At 39.4% G+C, this 21409-nt stretch overlaps 1 protein-coding gene across 1 annotated transcript; it reads left to right on the top strand.

Moving 5' to 3' along the window:
- The first annotated feature begins 132 nt into the window (after positions 1 to 132).
- Positions 133 to 20015, top strand: rlf (RLF zinc finger). Its single transcript, XM_034859212.1, has 8 exons — positions 133 to 386; positions 2052 to 2206; positions 4903 to 4984; positions 6536 to 6671; positions 6808 to 7010; positions 11566 to 11702; positions 13017 to 13158; positions 14876 to 20015. The coding sequence occupies exons 1-8, from the start codon at positions 207 to 209 to the stop codon at positions 19529 to 19531; spliced, it is 5691 nt and encodes a 1896-aa protein (XP_034715103.1). The 5' UTR covers positions 133 to 206; the 3' UTR covers positions 19532 to 20015.
- Positions 20016 to 21409: the final 1394 nt, after the last annotated feature.

Raw genomic sequence — 21409 nt, 5'->3', positions numbered from 1 at the left:
TCAATTAATGTTCACACTAACTTAGGAACCAAGGGTTGCATTAAGTAAGGAATTAGGTTACTAACAACAACAGCCTACAAATAATCACACCGATCACATTTCTACAAGTCGCAATGTGTTAAGTTTTTTGACATCTAAAAACATTCCGACAGCACTTGAAGGCGGCGTCAGTCCACACTGCATACGCGCCGTGGCGGAGAGCGAAGATGGCGGAGAATAATGTCGAACCAGAGCAGTACTGGAGCGACCGGGCCCTGGACACGGCCGAAGACACTCTTGTTGCAATGGAAACCCTGTTGGCCACACTGAGAGCCTTTGAAGACGTACTCAGGCAACAAGAAATATCCATAGCATCTTCCACGGAGTACTGTGACAACTTCTGTCAGGTACTGTGTACATGCATTATCGAAAATACCGTTAGCTTAACGTGAGCTCACCGAGGGTTGTTTTCCTTGTAGGCTGCAAGCTAACTAACTAGCTAGCTAGCTAATCTGCGACGGCGGCTGGCCTGCTAGCTACCTGGTCAAGTTTAGTTGTTTTTTTTATAACCAGGGAGCTAATAAACATTATGTATTTTGTAGTCATATTGACGTATGTATATAATTTCACTCTTAAACAATTCAACTTAACTGTAGTATAATGGGGCTAATGCTAATATACAGTGGCAGATGTATGTTCCTGTTTGCTGATTCAAGTTGTTACAGTAAGATAATTCATACAGCTCGTTTAGCTCTGTCTTGTTTCAAAACATATGGGCAAAACGGAAAACCTAACATATGTATCCACATGACATTACCTCCGTTTACACATATGCATATTTGCTTGTGTGCTGGGCGGGGCAGCATCGTGTTATGTTTATCCGAATTTACTCATTTGTGTCCAGTGGCGACTGCGAAATGTAATTTTGGTCATTTTTGAGAGTTATGACATTCAACTAATCAAGATTTGGGTTTCTAGCTACTGTATCTCAGGTTATAGTGTCGAATCCTCCGCAGCCAAGCTCCCTTTTACATTAAAATGGAATGGCAATGTTGCGGATGTGCCGTGTTGTATTGTTTTCACTTATTAACTGGCTAAAGGAGAGGCGCTCTTTTCTGATAATCCTGATTTCTAATATCAGATTACAGAAATAATTAAGTAAATGTACAGAACTTCGTATTTAAACACTTGCAGATACATGTGGTCATTTACTTTTAACTTCCACTCTGTTTAAATGTAATGCTTTTTTGTGTGTCGATATTAAACAAAAAAGTTTTCTGCTGAAGTCGGAAGTAGTTTAAATGTAGGTAGTACCTTTCTTTAACTGTCTATTGTTATGTGTCTCCAGGGTTGATACCCTATTCTTGGCTCCATTTGAGAAGGCACCATATATTTAGACTAAAGGGAATTAATTTAGTGCTTCTGTAGACACAAGCAGCAACCGGCAAGGGTCATGCTGTCTGGAAAAGGGACTCCTGGGATGTTGGTAGTAATGATGGTGATGTAATGTTAGGAGCAGCAGGCTACACACTGGTGACACGCTGATGTTGACTCCTCTGTGTCTGCGGAAGGTTGACCCTAAAGACAATGTTTACTACAAACAACACTGGAGTCAATAAGGGAACATTAACAGTTTTCTGTACGGTGTTATTTCTTGTTATGTGTAACTTTTTATGTTAGTTAATTTAGAGAAATGTATATTTGTTTGTCTATTGTTTAATGAAGAAAGGAAATTAAGCTTGCATTCATCGCAAAAACACATTTGAGTAGTCTTAAAATATATAGTCAATGTCTTAAGAAGTAAAAACATGCAACAGTACACATGTATCTCCATAAGTCAGTTCTTGTTGTGCATGTTTGCTCAATATTGAAGGTTCTGGGTTATCATATGCTGTACAGTCAAGTCCCCTAAGGGCCAATCAGGAGTGTCTCACATCAGACAGTGTCAGCTGGGATCAATCAGGTTTAGAGTGGTATCTCCCCCAGGGAGAAAGCCCCTGTTTTGCATCCACAACTGTATTTTTTATGTTTTTAAATTGTATGCATTATGTGATGTTTGTGTGTGTTTATAGGCCCTGATGCACTATGCTGGGAGCAGGAACTCCATGGAGCACGGTCTGCCTCTTCTGGAGGTCTACTGTCTGTCCATAAACTGTTTTGGTGCAGCCCGATCCCACCTCACTGCAGAGTCCGACAGAGTTGCCCTTGTTTTGAAGAGACTAGCTTTGTGAGTACTGATAAAGTGACTTTACCTCTTGTTGACGTTAGAAGTATTTTCGAACAAAACAAGACTAGGTTGCCCCTCCCTCCTCCTCATCTCGTCCCATCCCCCTCCCTTCTGTGCACTAACCCCCCAAATCGTTCTTGTCGTTTATTGGCTGGAACACTCTTTGTGTATGCTTCGTGGTACAGGTGGGCACATTTTGTTTTGATTGTCGTTTGTAGACCTTGGGCTGTCTGCAGAGACAGCGGTTTTTTTACAGTGTATTCTGGGAACAGGCAGCTCGAAGATAGTGAGGAGATGTTTGCTGTACAACAACAATTACAACAAATGTTGAAGCCTAAGACAGGCGTGACATCGCTTAGAGCACATTTTTTAGGTGGAAAGATCAACTTATTTAATTATTGAATCTTTAATAGCCTGGCAACACATGCAATGATTAGTGTGCCTCATGTAGTCTTAATTCAATCATTTTCTCCAGACATTTAACTGAGGCTGTACAGTACATGAGTCACTTAGACAGCAGTATACACCCTTCATTTATAGTAAGTCTAAATTAATAATAAAGTCAAGTGTGTGATATATTTTTTTATATTTATAAACAAGTATACATTATATACAGTACTGTGTCACGGGTAATGGAACAAATTGCTTGTGTTTCTTCCGAAAGCTGTAACCCTAACATTTTAATACACAGTAATGATTCCAACTCCGCTAGCTCTGTTATAAATGAGTTGACAAGAAGCGCACAAGTACTGACAATGATGGGCTGTAATTTTGGGTTAGATGACATTTTTGTTCTATTTAAAGATACATCAAAGGATTCATGCCGCTATTGACAGCTTTTCTAAAGGAATTTACTTAACATTTACTGACATGTAGGGCTGAAACAATCACTCAAGTCATTCAAGTAATTCTATTACTAAAAATGATAAATGCAAATTGTTGTCGCATCAAGGCTTCGTGTAATCCATTTATTAATGTATGTATGTTAGGGCTGCACAATCTGAGGAAAATATCTAATTGCGATTATTTTCACTGATAATGCAATTGTGATATGATTGGCACCTAGAGATTGGCATGGGGTTCTTTCCATAAAATCATCTCTCACTGCAAATCAAGCTATTAGGCTAACTGAAATAAAACCATGCTAATCTTTAGATATGGTGAAGGGTATGTGATGAGATGAATTTTAATTCAAAAGGCCAAAGGAATCCTGGATCCATGAAATAACTGTCCTTTAAAAATAAAAATGGGCCTGCTTCTATGGGAACTTAACATAGATGTGTATGTACTTATGCACCCTGTATTTTAAGGAAGAACATGTATTTATTTATGATACAGTATTCATTCACAAAGAAAATTGGTGTCCTTAAAGGTTGGATTTTTCCCCCCTCATTTTTTAGTTAAGGCATTAAGATCAATTTCCAAACGATTTTTTTAGTCAACTTAAGCAGGGTTTTATGTGTCTGTCTTAAAGTAGTATCACAGACTGTAGTTGAGATTTATATGTCCAGACTTACTTGGAGTTTTACCTTCTTCCCGACCTCAACAGGGATTTGTTTAGCCAAACCACTATTGACCTTTTTAACAAAGCAAAAGTAACGCTATGTCTTATCCGATTAATCAATGAAATAATGGTACACTCGACTACTACAATAAGCAATAGCAGCCCTACATGACTTAAATCAGGTCATTTAGAGATTCATAATGTATTTTGGTCCAAGCCCACGTTCCGGCTTCAATCACATTCCTTCCATCTGCAAATGGAGATTGTTTCAGTGTTTTCAGCTGAATGCAAAGTTTGATGGGAAATTACATTTATTATTATTAATATTATTATTATTATTATTATTATTATTATTTTTCAGTTCTATGTCTTTGTGTTAAATTACTTCATTCAATTCATTTTCTTATGTGTCCTCCCTGAAGCAGAGTTGACAGTTTGTTGACTCATCACCCATCACATCACCCATTTTCTTACGGTATGTGACCAAATGACACCAGGTTGTCTTTAGCAGCTAAGATAAACGACCGCTAGAGACTCTGGGGCAAGGGGGACAGATGCAGAAGAGACGTAGAAACCGCTCCAACTTGTCTGTGTTATGATTAAGTGTTTGGCTAAGATTAGGCATGTTCCCAAACAAGGTCTCCTCTTGTCTGGGAAAATGAATATAAGACTGTGTTGTTTCTGTTTAACTTCGCCGGACTCTGCATATCGTTACTGCTATAAACTTTTTGCATTAGTTCTCGCCATTTATACTTTGCAAAGTGTAATTAAAACCTCTCCGAAGACCAACTCAGTACTTTCGCTCAGCTGTCTTTCTGTTTGTTTCAACAAAGTCTCATTTTCAAAACTTCTCCTCTCCTGCCGTACAGAAAACTTCCACAACAAAAGTTTTACATATGTGATCTTTTAATAGTTAACTTTAAGAAGTTAAATTTAACTTCTGGCAAATGGACTAGTTATATGATATAACCTCAAAAACATGTCTCCATTGTTCCTTCCATTTTCAAACAAGCCTTTTTGACATGTTTAAGGCATCAATATGTAAAGCTGACTCTTCTAAAACATTACTACAGGTTTAGAGAATACCTTATTGTTCCATCAGAAATTAAGGTAGTATTTTGGTTGAAAATATAACTGTCCAGAATGATTATAATGAACACAAATCATTGTAATCAGTTGTTATTTCTTGCAGGAGCTGTTTTGAACTGTTGCTGTCTGTTCCTGAGAATGAAATCCCATATGAAGCCTGGGTTCAATTCCACCACTCTGTTCGGGTAAAGGGACCTTATTTCAAGACCATTTTTTGTAAATGGGTTGCGGTCTTAAATGCTAGAGAAAATAATCTTTTGGACAAATCAAGCACAGTGTTGCACAATAGTTGCCTGGATTAATCATAAGAATGAAGTTGTTTTGTCTTTTTAAATAAGTTACATTTACCACCAGAGTTGACAACAAAGTGTAAGTAATAAAAAAAAAAAAAATAAGCTGTTTAAGCCGAGCTGTAACCAAGTTTCATTTCCAGACCTGTGGTCTCATTTATGTGCTTAGGATCCTTAGTAAAACTGTATGATGTAAAACCCGGAAGCCAAAAATGGCGTACGGCAAAAAAATTCAGATGTGTAAAACCGTGCGTACGCAATGTTCCCTTTAAATCACCGATTACCCACAAGAGTGCTTATATTAATCAGCATCTTACCCCGCCCTGTACAGCCCCATTTTTAACCTTAAATAAATGCAAAGCACTCTGTGAATGCTGATCAGCATGTTAATGGCCCGGCAGTTGTTTTTTTGTCATGCTGAATCATACCCAAGCATGACAACTGGCGGAGAAAAAGGAAAATACTTCCCAGACTTTAAGAATTGTTGAAAGTTGAATTATAATTTTTACCGTCACACAGTGTATGTATGTGCAAGTGTTGACACCTTGCCAAAATCACAGCATCAGCTAGTGGTATCCCCCTCCCCGAGATAAAATTAGAAAATGAAAGCGAAACAAACTTTTCTTCATGCAGGTTTTGTCATGAACAGTATCAAAGTTTGGACTGAAATTGAGGACATTAAGGTTAATGATTGCGCAAGAGCTTAATGTCTGTGTTTTCAGACTTTGACATTTGATGATAAATGCACGGTATTAAAGACAGGTATTTAGTTATTTAGGCTACACTGTTTTCTGCCGTTATCTAATAGTAGTGTATTTGATGCTATCCTGTTTTACATGCAGTCGGTCCATCTCCTCCTCCACTCCGTAGCAAAAAATGTGACTGTGAGACAGCGCTGATTAAACATTAACAACTAATTTTTATTTAATATTTGAGGTGTTTATGGAAAATTATCACTCGGTACAAGTGCAAATAACACTGCTGGATGTAATCTTTATGATAACGTGGATGATATGGAGTGAAGAAATCTTTGTGAGGCAACAGAGTTTGCGTGGAGGGCAGCACATTTTCCTGACAAGTTTGTTTTTTATAAATCACAACTTTTGCTTGGGCAGTGGCATACACACATTGTCAGCCCTGTTTTTTGCGTACGCAATGTTTAAAAAAAAAAATGAGACCTCAGAACTAGTTATTGATTGATTGATTGATTGATTGGGTCTACAAATTAGTGTGTAATGTGAACTAATGCTCTTGTAAGTAGTGCATGTGGTAAACTTATGTGATTACACATGCTAATAGTGGAAGAGAACCACTGTATAGGAAAATAGAGCATACTGATTATATTTGTTTTTGGGATTAATATTCTGATTTTCAAGAAGGAACCAAACAAATTGTATTTAGATACATTTTTCATTTATTTAGAACATTTTTCTGTGTCTATTGCAGATTTCCCATGATACGTTGTTACAGTTTGGAAGCACAGACCTCCAAGCTTTACTCCAGATCACAGGAGAGGGCGGAGCATGGAGCAACCCAGTCCTTTCGTCTCTCCTCACCGGCCAGCACACCAATCCAGAAGAAGGTTGGAATCTAGTTAAGCAGTTTACTCATTTAGGTTATTTCATTTGGACACAACGGCACAGGTTTTACCTTGCATTGTTACATTGGCCATGTCATGGTAGTTTGCTAATCAGAGCTTCTTTGCATTCTGTTGCTAGTTGATGCATACATCAGCTTGGAGGGCGAGGGCTTCATGGAGATGCGGGTAAAGCACCTGGAGAAGATGGGCGAAGTGGCCAAGGCAGTGGTGCTGGCCAAGGCTTGCACTGAATGCAGCTTCATCTCCAACCAAGCTACCTTTCGTCAAACTTATGTCTCCCTGCTTTGTCACCTGCTGCCTAATGAAGAGGCCATCACGGAGGTATTACAACACTTTGTGTTTGTGTACAGGGTGAGGAATACTTGCACTAGACTTTCATGTGTTGGCATGACCTTTTCAGTACATTCATTCAACTGTTATGAAATGTTACATAACAGTGATGGTTCCTACAGGTACGATTTATCACAAACTACCAACTATGTTTCAAAAGAAGACAAAAATATTAAAACAATCAGAATTTACGTAAACACTTAACATTTGCACACACTGTGACACACACACACACCTAACATTCATACACACACACACACAGCAGGCCCAGTAGGAGGAGGACACAGTTAAGTTTCATAGCAGTGAATTAGAAAAAAAATAATAAATAGCATCATTTTCTTTTAGCAAACATTGAAAATGGATCCCACAGACCCGAACACCACACAAGATTTAAGGTGGGAAAGGTCATGCAGTTCCTCTCGTCAGTCCACAAACATACAAAAGAAATAGAAACTTTACAAGCTATTACTCAACAAACTCAAGCTAGTTGCATTCAATAACTTTTTCTGTGTTATTTGCTGTGGCCGCCGCAATAGCAGAGTTACCGGCAGAAACACTGGTAGAAATACAGGTTTTCCTCTCATGCTTAACAATATACAGCTGTGTTAATAACAATTAAAACTGACGACAAAAGTCAGAAGTGTGGACCGGCACTGTGTCTTTGTTTCTGCATGGGAAGTCGTGTGTAAGTAAATGGGGGCGGTGCTGCGCGGAGAGTAAGAAGAGAGGGAGTAGAGGAGAGATCCAAACACAGGCACGGCTTTAAAATACAAACAGACAGAGGTCTGTCTGTATTGAATGGGAGCAATTCTCTCCCATCTGTTAATATAGAATTGAATTATGAAAATATGGACATATTTGCAAGTCAAACATTTTTATAATACATATGAAAGTGACTATTTATAGAGTATATTTTTGCCGTCTCCAACAATAGAGCCCTCCAATAATCTCAAAAAGACTTTTTAGGTCTTTAGATTGATGCACAGAATAATTGTGCCATAAGTAATGACTTTCCACAACATCCGTAGTATGTGCATTTTTTTTTTATTTTAAACACATACTTGCATAGCAGTAGTCCTCCTTATACTCACTGACATGTTTCCTTATTGTTTGGTCCTGGCTCTGTAGTGCCGTTTCCATTCCCACACCTTTTCTTGGTATGATGTCAGTTTAAAATCGTGTATGTCCAGTTTTAAAATCTCATGCTTTCAGAGCATTAAAGCATAACATCCTCCTTTGCTTTACTTGCAATACATATAATGAACTAATATATTTCATTAAAAAGAGTCAAACATTTGATTTTACATATTTAATTTATGTATTGATCTTAATACTTCACTACATTAGTTTTTTTGTATTTGTTTTGACTAAGGTCCTTTTCAAACCTGAAAGTCCAAAGTTCATGCATTTGTTACAATGTATAAATAAAATCTAGTTAGTTTTGGTTTCACACTGCAGTTATGCAAGCACACTAAAGAACGATACATGTCCTCTACGTCTTGTCACTATCACATATGTGAGCCGTGTCACTCAATACTTATATTGAAGATGGACTTACTCTTTATTTGTGAGTTTTTTTCCAGCGGACTCCTGCTCTCCCCAAGCTACCGCAGCTATTTTAGACGGGTTTTTTTACGTTGTTTATTAGCAAAACACGGGTACTTAAACTGATTTTTAAGAAGCTACAGCATGTATTCAGAGACAAACTGAAACCTACACTATACATGTGCTACCACTTAACAAGTAAACGGCTAGTTTCTTCTCTGCTCTGATTGCCAACAACTGTCTGTTCTGAGCGGATCCTCCCGCACTCTCTCTGTGAAACTGTTCCCTTATTGACTCTCTTACTGTTCCCTGTATAGTGTTTATTAAATAGCGAACTATATAGGGAATGACCAAATAAGATTTCGGACACTACAATGACAATATCTAAACATTGTTGCGTCAGAAGATGCGCCTGTTTGTGTAATGTTAGTGGGCACACTGATGTAAACAAACCAAAACAAAATTACTTCTTATATGTCCCTGAAGCAAACTGAGAACTCAGGTGAATAGTAAAAGGTTGTGTATATGTTGCACGTTACTTTTCCACTGTTTTGAAATGAAAGGCCACTCCATTTTTTCCTGTTTTCAGTTTTCTCTGGGTACACACGACCGCACTGCGTTGTGGTATACAGGGGAGTAAAATGTAGGGTACATTGTTTGTACAGTCAATTTAGCTGTGCATTGTGGGTATTTCATAGTGGACTATACTGTATAGTAAATTAAGTTAACCACGGAGAATTTGAATACCAGTTCAAAATGGCAAACACACTATATGGTGAATTATTTTGTGAAAGAGAACACAGTATACGCCCCAAGCACTGAGCTATTTCTTAAAGGAGCTTCTCTTATAGCACGATGATAGCCTGCCTGAACTTCCTGTATTGTGTCTGAAAGTCGAAACCATTCAAAAAATGCTTTCACACTAGAAACAAACCGGACCATGGTTCAGTTTGATCTGAACCAAGACCACCTCTTTTATCTGACAACATTTTGGCTGTTTGGTTTGGAGCGTGCTCCTGAGGAAGTTTCACACCTGTAAGTTGGTTCAGATCAAACTGAAAAGTCTGAACTAAAGGTAAGTGTGAAAACCACCTTACTTAGTTGAACTTGGATAGTCCAAGGGTCCATGTTACCTTGGATCAGGGAGGCTCCAATATCATGGTTGCATCTGTCAGCCTTGGTCTGTCCGCGGTTTCTTCCTAAAAGGGACTTTTTCCTCAACACTTACTTGCTCTGGAGAGAACTACTAGAACTGTTAGGTCCTTGTAAATTATAGAGTGTGGTCTAGACCTACTCCATCTGTAAAGTGTCTTGAGATAACTCTTGTTATGAATTGATACTATAAATAAAATTGAATTGAATAGAACCCGAAAAATCTCAAATGAACCATGTTATGGATAAACTCAGAAGTAGCTTGACACTGGATACATTAAGAAAGTTCTGGAGACTTTGATGACTTACAGAGAAGCATTTAACAAAATCTTGACTGTAGAATTAGAATTAAGCAGGACAATTTAACCACAGTGTAGTGCCACCCTAACTCTGAAATTCCTCTCTTTCTTAAGGTTTATTCAACCTCTAGTGGACATACAAGATTTGGAGATTATTAAATTGGTCCTTCTTCACTCATCTATGCATGTGTGAATATGCTATTGGATTATTAACAACGTGTGTGTGTGTGTGTGTCACAGTGTGTGTGTTTGTGTCATTGTGTGTGTGTGTCATTGTGTGTGTGTCACAGTGTGTGCGAATGTTAGGTGTTTACGTCCTCCCCTGACCTTGGCAGGATGGGAGCGCTTGAGGCAGCACTGTCTTATCATAGAGCAGTTATGTCTCCAGTTATCTGTGGAGGCCTAGAGTTGAACCACTACTCTACCTGAACCAGGTTATGACCTTCTGTAATGTTGTACACTGACCTGAATGAGACCTTATACAGCATGAGTTCTTAAACTGGAAATTCTACCACAATCTTTCTTTATTTATAGTATTTCTTTTTAAACATTTTGGGAATCATTTACATATACAAAATATAAGACCTTGATTATTGTTTAAATATTGTCCTTTCTTAACATTATTAATAATCCTGAATAAACTGGTCAGTCTGTTGTTGCCTATACTGTATTTTGACACATCACCCTGCCATTGGTGTACTACTAATCAAAATGTCTAGATATGCTAAATGTCTTTGATTTGTGTTTCATATATTCACACAAATTACATCAGACACCGTTGGATCGTTTAGTTTTTAAGATTCTCTTTCAGCTGATGCTTTGAATTCATGAAAGACATTGAGAGTGACGTGTGATAAAAGGTTTCTGTCTGTTATCAAACAGTTGACATCACAGTTATAGTTGTCAGGACATGCTGGGTCTTTTTTTGTAATAGTACAGATAGTCTGGAAGGTGGGAAGAGAGAGGGGATGGCACTCATTCAGACCTCCCATCACACCCAGGGCCACTGCCAAGGACTGAACTTTCATGGGGCTTTCACTCTACTGGGTGAGCCAGAACATGCTGTGTCACTGGTGTGTCATTGGTCTGTGTTAGTGACATGTTCTGGTCATTTCGACTTTGTCTCTCCCAATATGATCCAATACCAGTGCCCTCTTTTTCCCATGATTAAAATCTGTATACTTCACTGTAAAACCTGAATCATGTTAACATAAGATTTAATGAGGCCAGGCATTGCTGTGGTACTAAAAGCTGTGCCTAAATGAATAATTACAGATAGCAAAAACACAATTTTGAAATGACAAGGAAACTGCATTATCTGAAGATCACATCATTATCAATGACCAATCCGCTTCATAAGGTCCGTATTTGTTCCGATACAATCCGGCAGATCATATTGGTGCTTCTTTAGTTAACGTGTTCTTCACAGTTGCTCACTCGGTATAGAGGAGTTAAATTTAACGGTATTTATTTAAAATAAACCATGCCCGGATGGTGTGTTGTCTGTAATGTTTTCTAAGCAGTCAATGTTGTGTTTACTCCCTGAACAGATATCCAGACTTGACTGTAAGGATGTTCTGGAGATCACGTGTAATTTGGAGACTGAGGGGGAGGAGAACACTGCCTTCATTTTGTGCACAACCTTCCTGACACAGCAGCTTCAGCAGCAGAGTCTTTACTGCTCCTGGTGAGTAGTCACTGGATGGTGCCAAAAGATTGGGAGGACTGGAATGTATTATGCATTATGTTTTTGTGACCATGGGTTAAAGTGGACCGGGACGATCCTGAAAGGTGTTCTTACACCTTTTGATCACTCTAATTGGCAGTTTCAAGTATCATTGTTTCCCGTTTGTTTAAATAACGCCACATATCCATTCCAGCGTTTCCCTTGTTCCTCCTCAGTCAATGAACAATGTCTGGTTGGTTTATGGATCTAATAAGTTTATTATCTAAACTGGTAAAATGAGAAGATCAGACGTGGTAAAGATCACCTTGTTGGTAACCTAACGGTTGAAAACAGTCGTTGGTATTGAACGATGCAGTACCAAGCTGCAGATCTGGTGTTTTTAGTTGAACTCAACATTGGTTTAAAACAGATTGGTTATGCTGTTTTGCCCTCGTGCACCGTGAAGCTAGCTGGAACTGAATGTAGCCCTGACGTGTATTGTGTCGGACTCCGTTTAAAAAAAATAAAACATAAAAATAGCCTTTGTCATGTCATATGGTAACTTAGGAGGCAATTTGGTCATGTGTCCTCTTATTCATTTGGCATTCAGTTAACCCACCGGTCATAAATTAGTTTTATTTGAAAACTCCTGGCATTTGCTCCTGGTGTTCTTCACCACTGTTTTGAAAAGTAACAAGTGAACTAGCTTTAAAAGAGAGTAAGTGCAATGCAAGGGTCTTCGGCATTTTTAAACCAAGGACCCCTTCGCTGAAAAAGAGAGGGAGCTGGTGTCTACATACTACATTTTATATAATGAAACTGCATATTGAGCTAGGTCTACAATAATGTATAGGGTGGCCTAAAGCCTTTATACATACATGCATACTTTTTTTTGCAAAGAATGCAGGGCTATTTAAATAATTTTTGGTGTTATTTTATAGATCATCTTTTAAAGTTAAACATACATACGTATCTGTGGTAGCAGATACTATCACAGTATCTGTGGATGACTATCCTAGTGACTACTTTATAGGCCAGTAAGACTATCATCAGTGGGGATTTTTTTATTTGCTAATAATAAGTTTGATCAGTGACTGAGAACCCCCTAAGGGTCCCGGACCCCCGTTGAAGATCGCTGGTATCGTGGATAGAGAATTTAAAGTAGCAAGAAAGTTTAAAGTGTTACATTTGAGAAGATACTCCTGTGATCTTAGGGTTCCCCCACCTGCCTGATCCCACTATAACCCCTGTTTATATCTACAGTCAAATAGAAAATGTGTATATTTTTGAGAAAGTGAAAATTATCATATTCATTTTCTTGTCTTTTATCCAAAGGGAGTTGACTCTGTTGTGGAGTAAGCTTCAAAGGAGGATTGACCCCTCGTTAATGTCTCTTCTGGAACGATGCCTTCAGTTAGGTGCCATTGCCAAAACGGTCCACCATTTGCTTTGCCTGGTCCGTGTCATTCAGACAGAGGTGAGCCTAACAGTCATACTGTCCATTTTGTTGCTGGATCTGAGATGTTATATTTCTTTATATAGGGCTCCTTTCCAACCAGTTACAGTGCCTTGCGAAAGTATTTGGCCCCCTTGAGCTTTGACCTTTTTCCACATTTCAGGCTTCAATCGTGAAGATATAAAACTGTAATTTTTTTGTGAAGAATCAACAGCAAGTGGGACACGATCATGAAGTGGAACAAAATTTATTGGATATTTAAAAATTGTGCATGCAAAATTATTCAGCCCCCTTAAGTTAATACTTTTTAGCGCCACCTTTTGCTGCGATTACAGCCGTAAGTTGCTTGGGGTATGTCATCATCATATCAGTTTTGCACATCAAGAGACTGAAGTTTTTGCCCATTCCTCCTTGAATAACAGCTCAAGCTCAGTGAGGTTGGATGAAGAGCGTTTGTGAACAGCAGTTTTCAGTTCTTTCCACAGATTCTCGATTGGATTCAGGTCTGGACTTTGACTTGGCCATTCTAACACCTGGACATGTTTTTTTGCGAACCATTCCATTGTAGATTTTGCTTTATGTTTTGGATCATTGTCTTGTTGGAAGACAAATCTCCATCCCAGTCTCAGGTCTTTTGCAGACTCCATCAGGTTTTCTTCCAGATCCCAAAAAGTTTGATTTTGGTTTCATCTGACCAGAGCACCTTCTTCCACAGGTTTGGTGTGTATCCCAGTTGGCTTGTGGCAAACTTTAAACAAGACTTTTTACGGCTATCTTTAAGAAATGGCTTTCTTCTTGCCACTCTTCCATAAAGGCCAGATTTGTGCAGTATATGACTGATTGTTGTCCTATGGACAGAGTCTCCCACCTCAGCTGTTGATCTCTGCAGTTCATCCAGAGTGATCATGGGCCTCATGGCTGCATCTCTGATCAGTCTTCTCCTTGTATGAGCTGGAAGTTTAGAGGGACAGCCGGGTCTTCGTAGATTTGCAGTGGTCTGATACTCCTTCCGTTTCAATATTATCGCTTGCACAGTGCTCCCTGGGATGTTTAAAGCTTGGGAAATCTTTTTGTATCCAAATCCAGCTTTAAACTTCCCCTAAATAATTTTGCAAGCCCAATTTTTTGTTTTTTTATTTGTTAAAAAAAAGTTTGAAATATCCAATAAATTTCGTTCCACTTCATAATTGTGTCCTACTTGTTGTTGATTCTTCACAAAAAATGACAGTTTTATATCATTATGTTTGAAGCCTGAAATGTGACAAAAGTTCAAGGAGGCCGAATACTTTTGCAAGGCACTGTAATTTTAGGACCTAAGGAGCCTAAACCAAAGGAACTTATCAATTCTTAGCAAGTGTTATCACCACATAGGAAAAATCAAATAAATTTGGCAAATTTGTTTTATAACAGACAAGAAAACAACGCCATTGTACAACAATACATTTTCACACAAGGAAATAACAACATATTCTCTGTTTGTTTGGGAATAATAATAATAATAATAATGGTGACAGCATAAGGTGGATATTGAGACCTATTTAGACAGGTGTAAACTTTACAAAAAAAAAGTCATCCCTGTTTTAATGTATTTCATTTTGAATTGCAATGATATTTTACTTACGGAGTTTCAGAATGTAAAACGTGTGATTTTTAAAAAAAAAACACACAAACAAAACAAAAACCTAACCTATGATTATTTGATGGAAATTATGCTGATAGTATGTCACTTTATTTTCAGACGGAGGAAATGGGGGTGCCTGCCTCCGTCGAACTTTGTGTCAAAGCCCTTCAACTTCCAAAGCTGGATGACGCAGAAACAAGGATCTCTGTCTGTAAGACAGTGTCCTGCCTTCTTCCAGGGGACCTAGAAGTGTTGCGTGCCTGTTTACTCACAGAGTTCCTGCTTGGCCCCAGCCGTGAGGTCTTTGGGTCCCTTAAGGAGCTTTACTTAGGCCCAGACCAAAAGTATGACCAGGAAAACGAGGTTATCCCCAACTCCCTACGCTGCGAGTTGCTACTAGCTCTGAAAGCATACTGGCCTTTTGACCCTGAATTCTGGGACTGGAAAACTCTCAAGTACCACTGCATCACCCTTCTAGGGCTAATGCCGGAGTCTGAAGGAGAAGAGGAGGAGGTGGTAGACAAAAGAGAGAAGAGTAAACGACATGAGCCACAGGGAATCACAGTGAAAGTAGAATCTGAGCATCAGAAGAAGATTAATGGAAGTCTTGATGGTCATGAGCAGCAGGATAAAAAGCAGTCTTCCAACATAGTAGAAATCCAAGGAGAATCGGAAACAAAGAAACAGAAATTTTGCTGTCAAATTTGTATGAGGTCGGTGACTGACACCCAAATCATTCACCACTCCAAAAGACATGCAGAGGACAACAGGCACCCATGCCCTGTGTGCTTGAAAAAGTTTAAGAGCAGAAAGGAACTCGTTCCTCACCTGAAAGAGCATGTGCCGAGTGAAGCACATCTGAACAAAAACAATATAAAGAAAGAGGACGGGCAGAAACAGGTAGATGAGGATGATGATATTGAACCAGGTGAGATCACCATAGACCCTTCCTTAATGCAGTTTTACAAATCCACACATGATCCTGAAGTGCTGCAACACATTGTGCAACAAGCCAAAACTTTGAAGGAGAAGAATGTGGACGATGACGAGCATGTAACATTCGAATACATTGACCAACACTTCAATGTGCAGAACAGGGATGAGTATCCGTGTCCAGGAACAGGGTGCACTCGGACTTTTAAACATTCCAAGTACCTGTATGTCCATCTAAAGTCAGAGCACAAAGGTGATGACAATGTGAAACATTTTCATCAGATGAGAGACAGGCGGGAGAAGTGTGTTTTTTGTAGACGGCATTTTGTCTCCGCACACCATCACCGCAAACACCGAAGACTTCACTATGGTAATCAGCCTTACATGTGTGTGGTTCTAGGTTGTGGCGATCAGTTTAGGACTTCCAATGAACTTGTCCTGCACAAACAGACCCATGGCTATCACCTAAACTACCAGTGTGAGCTGAAAGGCTGTTACGTCACTTGCTCTGACTTGGGACAGATCTATCACCATGAAGCACAGCATTTCAGAGATGCAGCATTTACCTGTTCTAGCTCTAAATGTAATAAATTCTATTTGTCAAAAAAAGAATTCATGAAGCATTTATCCACACACAACATCACCTTCTCTGAAGAAGACTTTGAGGCTCAAAGAAAGGCAAAGCGGAAACTTCTTAAGACTGTTACTGAAGCGACAACCCGCCTTAATAAGTCAGTTGATGTAGAAGATACTGTAAATGGAGATATCCTTTCATCTTCCTTAGTAAGTTGTGCCTCCTCTTTGCAAGAATCAGACAGCAAGGATCCCAAAGCAACGATGACCTTGGTAGCTGTGTGTTTTGATGGAAGTAAGTTCACCTGTGGTTTTGAGAAGTGTGGCATGACTTTCTCCAGAGCCAGAGATGTCCAGAGGCATCTGAAATGTGCCCACCCAGAACACCTTAAACTGGAGAACAAAGCACACAAACATGACCAAGAGTGGGATTCAAAGTCCAAAGGGATAAAGACTGAAACTGAGCCAGAGGGTGTGGAAAATGGAAAAGATGAGCAATCGATTCCATTACAAACTGTGGAGGCTGGCAAGGAAAGAAAAGTTACCACTCTTCCCAAAAACATTGAAACTCTTCAATGTTCCTCAAGCCTTCCAGAAGAAAATGATGCTTTGATTGAAATTCTTTGTGGGCTCAGTAAACTGGACCTGAATTCTTCATCTCCTCACAGTGTGCCAAGTGAGCCCCCTCAGCCTGACCCAGAGTCTAATGCATCACAAATATCTCTTCATCAGGCAATAATGGCAAAGCCCCCCGTTGTGTTGCTTCAGAAGAAGCCCTTACATCGGCCTAAGGAAATGGTTCAAGTCAAAACTAAAGCATCAGCACCGGATGTACAACACAGTGTTGAATCATTAGCCACTGCTAAGCCATATATCTGTGAGATGAAAAGCTGCAGCTTCAGGACTGCTCAGAGTTACAGCTTAATGCGACACTATAACATCAAACATGGCCGTACGCTTGAACAAGCCAAAAGGTTGACCTCTCTGAAAAGTACATCATTTAAGCCTTATGTGTGCCAACTTTGTTACAAAAGTCACAGACAAAAACATGTGTTGCGAGCCCACTACATTCAGATACATAACCTGAGTGGGACTTTGGTTGACAAAATAAGCTGTGCATCTGTACAGTATGACGGAAAAAAAGACCCTTCAAAGCATAAATCTCAGCACCTGACAAAGCATAGTCTAAAAGTGAAGAAGAAAGAGATCCCAAAGTTGCAATGCCAACAGGAGAAAAAAAACTCAACCGTTGTAAGGGAAAATGCACAAAACTTTGACAATCATTCTCCATCTGAAAAGGAAGGAGAGGATGAGGCAGAGAGTAGAGAGGAAGACAACGAGCAGAAGGCGGAAAGCGAAGACAGGAGCACACAACAGGTCAGAACCACAAGACGTTTAGTAGCCAAAAGTAACCTCTGCTATATATTGGATAAATTCAGTAAACCCTTTCATTGCGTAGCAAAAAATTGCGATGCCGCTTTTTCCACCCAGGGAGGCCTTGTGCGCCACCTACAGTTGATACATCATTACAATCGCTCTCAGCTCTTGTTGGAAAAAGATTTTGATGCACGTCACAGTCCAGAAGTCCGAAAAGAGCCTGCCAAGAAAAGGCATCGGCCAAACTCGGATGAACCTCAGCCCCAATTCAAGTGTCACTTTGCTAACTGTAGCGCTTCCTACCACCTTAAAAGCAGCCTGGTTCGTCACACTCGTGATTACCACTCACAACCACCAGAGCTAATAAGGTGCAAGTTTGAAGGCTGTACAAAAGTGTTCAGCCATGATGACGCTCTTAAAAAACATATGATTTATAGTCACTGTGAGGACTACGATTCACTGGTGGTATGTCTTCAGAGCACTCACAAAAAGTCACTTACTGGATGCCAAAAGAAGCTTATTGTCACACCACAGAGTCCTCCGAAAGAAGAAACCGTTTCAACCACCACGCAGGTTGAGGCATCGAGTACCAAGCCTCAAATAACTGCAGAGTCGGAGGAAATGGGTGAGGAGGCAGCTGTGGAAAAGGAAGTGTTGGAAAAGAAGAGAGAGAGAAGATATTCTTACAACCGTTATGTCTTCAGATCTCATGAAGAAGCACTACAGATGTGCCAAGACCGCTGTATGCGTGTGGCCTACCCATGCATGGTTCAGGACTGCGATTCTGTCGTCACGTACATTGGGAGCTTGCACCGTCACTACGTGCGCGTTCACCGCATGCGTCGAAAAGATCTTGATAAGAATGAAGAAAAGCTGTTCTTCAATGCTGAGCAGCTGGAGGAACTGATTCAAAGGGAGTCGGCCAGGCCAACAGGTACAGGAGCGTGTTCCCCAAATGGAGTTCGCAAAATGGAGTATCAGACAGAGCCAGAAAACAATGAGGGACTGCCTGCACCTATGAGCTTACACTCCATCAAGGCAGACACACTGGAGGAGGATAGTCCCGATCCACTGGAATTTCCAGAGGAGAAAGAGGAGGAGCCACCCCCTGCTGTGAGAAATGGAGTTCTTGTTGGTGCAGACGAGGTGCTTTATGGTGAGCCGAGCACCGGTGGGCACACCGAAGACTCTGCTGCAGCAACACAGAACAGTCCGAAACAGGAGGAGAGATTAAGCTTGGATAAAATCAAACCTCTTCTTCGCCCCCTCACTGTTGACCTCTCGCCACCATGTTCCCTGCGCTTTACTGCTGATGAGGGCTTCCAAAACGTATCAGGAACCAAGGATGGCGGTAAAATGTACAGGTCAGCTCTGCTGCCCGCTCCTCCCGTTCGCCAGCCATTAAAACGGAAAAATGAATTGTCCGGACTGCCTTTAAATTTGAAAGACACTCAGCCTTGTAGCCCTTCTCAACGCACTTTTGACATTGCTGCTTATAAGCCTATGGGCTTTGAGTCCTCATTCCTGAGGTTCATACAAGAGACAACCCCAAAAGACAAGAATGCTTTGCTGGTGAAAAGGCGAGACTCTTTCAGACGCAGTTGTTCAGTTAAGGAGAACAACCAGCTGGGAATCTCTCACAGCCGCAGCAGACGCACTCATTCCCCACTGATGAAGCCCCATGGTATGACTGGAGACTTCACGTCAGTCCAAAACTTAAAGTCCATCTTGGACAAAGCCCTGACTGGGTGTGGGGACCTGGCTATTAAGCAGCTTCAGTACCTCAGACCCGTGGTGGTCCTGGGGAGACCAGTGTGCACCACCTTGCCTGACCTCTTCCCATCAGACGCCAACGACAGCAAACTGCTTCTTGGAAGTTCGTTTAACTGAACACCTTTTTAACATAGCTATGGCAAATTACTTTGTATTTTCACAAGCTGTACCAGTATTTTTTTTTTCCTCCCAATTATGGTATTTTTTTAAATTGTCAAACTGATCAATTTATTGAAATGAAATAATACCAAGACGAAAACGGTGCACATCCAATTTAATTGATTATTCGATATTGTTATGAAATAATTCAGATAACACTTATGTTATCTCATGATCACAATTGTATATACTATAGTTCTCCAATATAAATGTACAGATTTTCAGAGTGTTAGAAATGGTCAGTAGCTTATAGCAAGGCCTTCTCAGTTGTGTGAATTGTGACTGAAAAAACATTTCCTTACTACAGAGTTCTTGAGAAATGTTTTTTTTTTTTTTTTTTTTCACCTCAGTTTATATTAAATCAGTGTTGGGATGCAGTGGACCGATGTTGGCAAATATGTATGTAACAATTTCTAAAGAAATAAATGTAAACCTGGGAAACTAATTTGAAGCTCTTTAACTTCCCTGATTTGTATAAGTAGTAGAGGAACCAAACCCCTTAAACAGGTGTTACCCCCATCTGACTATGACATGTTTTTAACTTTAATATGTCTGTTTTGGAAATAAATGGTTGTATGAACTTGGAGAAAAGAACAGCACCTGCCTTATCACATGTATCTCTTGAAATAATAAATAGAACATCACCAAATCTGTATAAAATAAGTCAGAGATTTAATCAATTACTTTTTTCCATCTTTGAAATGTAAACACATATGAATTCTAGGTGGAAATTAAACATCTAAAATGTATGATCACGCGGCCGTCATTAAAGTAAGGGGAACAGTCGCCACCAAAGTCATTTATATGTCCCAAAGACTGATATCCTAAAAGTAAATTAATAAACTATTGACTTCACCCTCTGATGTCTCCATCCCCTAACCGCTTACAGATATACAATATACTGTATACATAGTTGGTGTTTTAATGAGAGTCAATTCAAAATAAAGCAAGAACTTTATTTAATTTCTAGTTGTTTAAGGTTCAATTTTTCATCTTCATTTGAAAAGAATACACTTGTTACGTTTTTATTTATTTAAATAACTGCTATGAAGATATCCTTTATTAAATTATTCCTCCTTTTAAGATTTTCCTAGTTTCTTTATCAGATACATTAAAGTAACATGTTTCATATGAGCTTAGCTAGCTAGTTGGTACCCTGCTGACGGTATACCAAAAACACGTCAATAACGTCATACCCACGCGACTTGTTATCGCATAGTTGACATGTGCATTCTAAATGTGTCTAATGATGTGCCATATTTTATGATTTCACGAAATCTGGAATTTAACACCCTAACCTGTGATGAAGTTACCCAGTAACATATTTCGTTTTTATTAGTAATAGTTATACCCTCCCAATGCTGGTGATTTCCTGCACAGCTCTAATCCACTGGTAGCATTGCCAAATGCTAAAGTGAGATGACTACTCATACACAATGTCAATAGGTTTTTATATCTTACTCTTATGTAAACAATAGAGACACTCTGTTGCAAATGTCCACTCCCAAGACTGAAGAGTAATCTGCAAAGAAGTAATATTCTATGCTCATTTCCATCTGTAGACTGACCTTCAGTGGAGCAACAAGATGGAACCAACATCTGATTAGTCCGATGTACGGAAGTGGACATTGGACTGAAGGGGAAAGGGTACACAACGTCAACTAAATATACTAATTTGGCAGTGAAATATTGAACCATCAATTTAAAAAAATAGACAAAGATTAAAAACATGATTGCGCTTCATTGTACAGTACCTCAGGTAGGGCTATCCACCTTTCGTGGCCTTAGTTCCTCTACTAAAGTGAGTGTTTTTTTTTTTTTTTTTTTTTTTTAATT

The sequence above is a fragment of the Etheostoma cragini genome, chromosome 20 (assembly GCF_013103735.1).
Source record: "Etheostoma cragini isolate CJK2018 chromosome 20, CSU_Ecrag_1.0, whole genome shotgun sequence".
In the NCBI taxonomy this organism is placed as follows: domain Eukaryota; kingdom Metazoa; phylum Chordata; class Actinopteri; order Perciformes; family Percidae; genus Etheostoma; species Etheostoma cragini.
Note: the sequence above shows the minus strand (reverse complement) of the source record. Positions and strands in the feature narration are given on the sequence as shown.